This window comes from Lupinus angustifolius, chromosome LG03, assembly GCF_001865875.1.
Source record: "Lupinus angustifolius cultivar Tanjil chromosome LG03, LupAngTanjil_v1.0, whole genome shotgun sequence".
In the NCBI taxonomy this organism is placed as follows: domain Eukaryota; kingdom Viridiplantae; phylum Streptophyta; class Magnoliopsida; order Fabales; family Fabaceae; genus Lupinus; species Lupinus angustifolius.
The window spans coordinates 21,724,080-21,730,689 of record NC_032011.1 but is presented as its reverse complement, the minus strand read 5'-3'; the positions used below and the strand labels follow the sequence as shown (position 1 = coordinate 21,730,689).

Sequence of the window (6,610 nt, the reverse complement as noted above, 5' to 3'; positions counted from 1 at the left end):
TCACAATGTTATACTAAGTCAATGATTACACTAAAATACTCTATACCGATTATGATAACTCAAAAGAGTTGCTAGAGTTAAGTTGCTCATGCAAAAGTATTATAGTTCTACATATAGTGTGGATCGTCACTCGACTACCTTACCCAATTAACCATCAAGAATTCTTGATGAATCATCATCATAGTACTCATTCATTTGCCATAATATTTCTATTTTCTATTGTCACAATCTTCCTCATATACAAATGAGAGTACACCCTAACCGAAATTGGCCAATTATATCTTTTAACCTAGAGAAAAATTTATTTTGAGACACATCAAACATATTATATTTAGAAACAAATGTATTTATATTTTTGTTTTGTGAATATTTTATTAGTTGTTTCTAAGTAGATAGGTTAGGTATAACTTTCTCCTAAATCTACTTGAAACATTTCCTACTTAGTCATATTCGCTTTAGGCCCTTACCACCATTTAATACCTCTAGTGGACAAACCCAATTCTAAATGGGGTGAAGGGAAAGTAAAGAATTGTTCTTAGCCCATATATATAGTTGGTTTTTTTAAAGCTTCTGTACCAGCATCTCATACATTTGTCACGAAACTTGAAGGACCAAAAATGTGCACATCAAGTTTATTAGGATTGAAAAACTAATTTCTTTTCAAAAAACTAGAATTTAAAGCATCTATATATATAAGCAAAGGTCAAAAATAAAATAAAAGTATTCCACACTTTCTCTGCAAAGATGAAAAATAAATAAAACTGAAAATAAAGTTTAAAAAACAGAATCAAAAGAGATACATCCTTGTTCTAGCTTCGTTTAGGTTTCCTCCACTAATTAGAATAGTCACCCTACTTTATACAATATTTAGGACAGAAGATGAAGTATAAAAAATAGAATGGGAATTCATTTACTCTTAACATTTTTAAACTTACTTTTTAACCTAGCCATTAATTTTATGGATATTTAGATTTATTCATTAAATGAAAAGATTGGATTTCTCTAGAATTGATGGCTAGGATAGGAACTAAGTTTAAAAAACTTACTCTTGGAATAAGTAGATCCTCCTCTAAAAAAATATATAACAACTTTTATGTATACCCCAGCCACTTTTCAGTATTTAAGTCTTCAATGCTATGAGGATAGATGATCTTGAACCCTTATTTCCCCACCATCATAAATTATTGGCATTTGGCAAGCGCGGTTGGAGTGCAAAGGAAATGTTTCATTTTTTGTACCACTTCATGTATCATTAACTTTGATTGGTTGAAAAAAAATTATTTAAGTAAAATTGTAATTATTAAATATTTTTTTAGTCAATCACACCTCTTAACACAAAGCTTATATGCTCCCGACGAACCCAACATGTTTGATTGTTGCAGACACCATAATGTGATTGGAAAAATTAAAAAAAATTGAGAAATTACAGGGCTGAATTAAATCCGAGGAAGGGCAAAGAGGTGATTTACTCACTAGAACTAAATTGATTAAAATAAATTTGGTTTGTATTTTAATTTTTTTGGTTGACTTTATACATCACATTGTTTCAAGGGCTGGAATTCGTAATGCTCTTAAGAACAATTTGCAAGTTGTTTTGGAATATAAGAGAAATTTTAGAATCATGTATTTATTTTTATTAGCTCGTTTTTCCCATTTTCCTTGATTACCCTTCAAAAACCAAAAACAGAACCCGAATGTTACCCAATGGAAAGTATTTATGATTTGGAACATTTGGTAGGAAGACAACTACATGTTCAACTATAAAGTTACATGAATTCTAGTCAAATTATAATAATTGAAAAGGTATTGTTCAAGGACACAAAAGGATAATTGTATGAGAAAAACAACATCTCTAACCCAAAAATAGAAGTTCCACAATCAACCAGAAAATGGGACTGATGTTTATCACAAAATTAACCCAATGAGACCTAAGCTCTTGGAATATGCCTTTTAGGCACGTGGAGGAGCGCCTACTCCGGCAGGACGAGGCCCCTGGCCAGGCTGTCCGGGCTGTCCAGGCCTTGGTGCATCATCCTACAAAAGAACCAAATAAATTCATCAAACACAAGAAGCAATGACTAAAAATAAAAGAAATAACTACAAATCAACCATTGATAACAATAATAAGAGAAAAAGTTGCAAATTGCCCATTGCCCATTATCGTTTATAGAGCAAATTGAGCATGAAATGGTTTCCCTTTATATTGATCAAAAGTGACACACACATTGTAATATGAAACCTCCACTAGTTTTCTTGAAACAATAATAATAGTGTTTGGCTTTAGCAGGTAAAATAGCCACCATACTTGGTAACATGGCTTCACATTGACACTCACAAGTTTACAAATCTAAAACGCCATGGAAAGTAAAACTTGTATAAAATAATGTGCAGTTGACATTACAATTGAAAAGCATAAAAAATCGATTTTCACACTTTAAATGCAAGTCTTCAATCATAGGGGCCTAATACAAGAGGAGAAATAACAATTTTAATTAGATTAGGGTCCTAGTACTTCTGCATATTTATTTGTTTAAGCTGTTTCAGTACACGTTCAGTTCAAGTAGTCTAATCTATTTAAGTGCACTTTCAGTTCAAATAGCTTAATTGTTGCAAAACTTCTGCAAAATGTTGGTGGTTTCCTGAGTTATGTGCCTAATTTCTGTGATATCAGTGGTATGATTTCCAATTTAAAGTCATCCTTGAGTTTGGAGAGAACAACTTGTCGGAGGATGCTCCTTCATCTTAATAAAGGTTACTTGTATATTTGTAGCTAACAGTTTTAACATACATCCTAAAGACTACAGGCCATAAAAACTGTTTTGACCACACAGTAATGGTATATGTAACACATTGAAGCAAAGACAAAGACAACATAAAATAAGACCCAATCACATTCACATAGCACAAGGGAAAGCAAAAATTGGAAATGGATGAAATAAAATAGACTTACCCTGCGCCTGATGAAGCGCTGTGGTGGGTCACGCTTCCTCCTGTCAGTGCGGGAACGAACCCTCACAACATGAGAGTGGATAGCACATGAAACACAGTAATGCAGCTTCACATACAACTTTGGAAGAGTGTATTCTACAAATAGCAAACCAAAAACCAAATCAATATGAATTTCATTTCATATAAAGAGTGCAACAAAATGATAATGAGGTAAAAAGAGTATTACGCTCAAAGACACAGGCCTCCTGAACATCTCTAACAGCAGCCTGCTCAACAATGTTTCTCACCACAAATCGCTTAATTGATTTATCCTTCAATGAAAGATTCCAATTCCAATGTCAGAAACATGAAATTTTGAGAGGGAAAGTTGTGCAATAAATGTATGAAACAGAGGAATAGTAAAACACCTCGAAGCTTTATGGGTGGCAAACTATAATTAGAATGACTAACAGAATCCTATATTTTGCACATCAATTTACCCAAATCACAAAACTCAGTGTTCTTTTATTCTTCTATTCATTCATCCTACACAGAAGTTTGTATTAATGCAATCATAAAAATTACACATTAATCTTGTATTCCCCCTTCTTTCCTGATAAAGATAGATACAAAATAGACAATAATTCTGAAGCTCAACCATTTCAAGAAACGGCAAAAATTAAATGAAATGCTCAATGGATACAATCTTCTATTCATATTATGATCTTGAGCCTTATTCCTTTAGATGCTAACAATCTAACATGAAGTTGCAAAAATGAAATCAAAGTGCAGCAACCAACAACATTGAGATACTCAAACACAAAGACTTGTTCAGTTATTCACAACCTTAAATTTTCAGGATCTTCATTAACATGAGAAATGTTAAACACACATAAAACTTATACTGCAATCATTCAGGAATTTCATCAAACACCTTATGATCATTAACATAAAAATGACAAAATGTGAAAATACCTTGGGGCAGCATTTGCCACAATTGGAGCAACGAATGAACTTGACGTGGCCACGGCCATGCTTGTTACGTCCACCATTCCTACGCTTGAATGTCTGTGATGATTCAATATACAGAGTGAGTGAGAGAATGAAAATTAAATAAATACATAAATAAATAATAAAAATAATAATAACGTAGAAACAGAATGAAAGGAATAACTATAGATAATTCAATATCAAACCAACCATGTTGATGATGCAGCTCAAAATCTAGGGTTTCAGCGTTTCTCTTGCTTATATATACATATATGATATTACAATATATCAGCGTGGAATGGCCAAGCCCTTCTTGATGTGGGTCAAGCTCATGTTAGTGGGTCAAGCCCAACATGCGTGGTAACCAACTAGCATCGCTCACAGAAATCGAATTTTTAAGATTTTAGACTATACTAATCAATAACTTGTTGGTATGTTGGGTCAGTTTAAAATGTAGGAAAAGGGATGAGGATTTTAACTCCTAAAAATTGAGTCTTTTTTGGCCCATAAAATTGTTATGGAGAGTAGGATGGTGTTATTTTTCCTCACGGGTCTCAAAGCCCAAAATAAATCTAAGAAAAAATATTGGAAAAGTTAACTTCAATATATTGTGAATATTTTAAATGTGGCCAGAAGGAAAAAAGAAGCACAAAATTAATCAAGTAGAATAGTCTGTTTTTTTGTTTCCCACATGTATCCTCACACTGGAGGTAATCCCGAGCCGGAATATCCACAAGTACGTAGGGCTAACTCTCCTAGCAGACATTTTTTCCATTCACTTCATAAGACTTGAATCTGAGACCTTGCTTGAGGAGAATTAAGTATGTATCACTTGAACCAACTTCTAATAGTAGAATAGTATGTTTTGTAAGCTCTAACTATTATGACTTTTTTAGTTTTTGCCTTCCGAGACTCAAGTTGATAAGGAGCCCATTTAAAAAATAATAATTTTAATTAAATATTTTTCTGTTTTATTTTATTAATTTGGTGATTTTGATAAGTTATTTAATGAGTTTAGTACGTTTGGTAGTTCTATTTTAAGTTCATTTGGTAAAGATAATAATAGAGACAAGATAGTTGAAACTTTAAGGCTTAACTAAACTTGAAATTTATAAATCAATATTTTGTTCAACTTTTGGTTTTAAGTTTTACATAGTCTCTAAAATAATTCAATGTTTTTTGTTGTAGGGTTAAGAAGACAAATGTTACTCGTGTATTTGCATAGTTAAGAACACACATGTTATATGTGCATTCGTATGGTTAAGAACACATGTTGTTCATGCACTCTTATTGTTAAGAACACATATGTTACCTGTGCATTTGCATGGTTAAGAATACACATAAAACTTGTACATTCACATTATTAAGAACACATACTACTCATGCATTGCATGGTTAAGAACATAGATGTTACTCGTGCACTCACTTGATCCAAACATCTTAAAAAACATAAGGAAAATCATGGGAAAATATGACAATGATGTTGTGAAACTTAATAGAAATTGAAATTGATGATGAAACACAAGAAACCTATAAGGATTCTTGAGAGATGAGTGAAAAATGAAGAAAGAATATGAACTTCTTTATTGATTAAATGAATGAACAAAGATTGAAGAGAATTTTACAAGTGTTGTTGGCTAAAAGGAGAACTAGGACTTATATAGACTAAGACTCAAGCCTAACTAACTAATAAAATAAACCCACGTGATTAAAAGAAATCAATCACGTTTCCTCCACGTTTGCTTGGAACACAAGAAACAGATTCTGCCTGCACGAGTGGTGCTGCTGTCTCGGTCAGGCTGGCCCATGTTGCTGGTGCTGCTGTCTCGGTCAGGCTGGCACTTGGCTCGGTCAAACTCGTGCTGGTGCTCCTGTCTCGGTCATGCTGGTGTGCCTTGGCACTTGGCTCGGTCAGACTCGTGTGCCTCGGCACTAATGCTCGGTCAGGCTCATGCACCTTGGCACTGATGCTGGCCTGGCCATGCTCATGCGCATACTTAGCTCGGTCAGAGTTGGCTTGTTGCTTGATCTTGTCTTCATGAGCAGTGACATCACCAATGTTGCTTAATAAAACTTCCTATTGAAAATGTTACAATGAAAACACATATGTTAAACAACTTCCACGGTAGTTGAATAAACCAGTTGAATAAGTGATTTTTTATTGTGTCAAATAACTAAATAAGTAATTTTGATTTTTTTTTATAGATTATAGTATAAATATGTAATTTTAGCTACATGTGTTGAACAAAATTATACTTACTATTTAAAACTTATTTTATATGATGTGTGTATTTAAACAAATCTCAAGCCATAGATTATATGTGCATTTGTAATAAATTATTATTAACATTGAAATTATATGACACATTTATATTAATGTATCCATAGATGGTGGTAAACAACTTTGGTTGAAACTTATATTGCCAATATAATTGATTAACAATTGTACATCATGGCTCTATACTCTGCCTCACAAGAACTTCTAGAAATAGTTTTCTGTTTCTTGGATTTCCAGGAAATTAAGGAATTTCCAAGATAAATGCAATATCCAGAAATGGATCTTCTTGTGTCTGGGCAAGAAGCCCAGTCACTATCACTATAGGCATGCAATTGTATAGAAGAAGTATTAGGAAAGTAAATGCCCAAACCAGGAGAGCCTTTGATGTATCTCAGAATTTTGTTGGCAGCTTGT

At 33.1% G+C, this 6,610-nt stretch overlaps 1 protein-coding gene across 1 annotated transcript; it reads right to left on the bottom strand.

Annotated features, from left to right (window-relative positions):
- Window positions 1,667-4,186, bottom strand: LOC109343655 (40S ribosomal protein S26-3-like). Its single transcript, XM_019582065.1, has 5 exons — window positions 4,129-4,186; window positions 3,904-3,996; window positions 3,176-3,260; window positions 2,951-3,084; window positions 1,667-2,034 (listed from the first exon to the last, which is right to left on the bottom strand). Exons 1-5 carry the CDS (start codon window positions 4,129-4,131, stop codon window positions 1,951-1,953), a joined length of 399 nt encoding a protein of 132 aa, XP_019437610.1. The 5' UTR covers window positions 4,132-4,186; the 3' UTR covers window positions 1,667-1,950.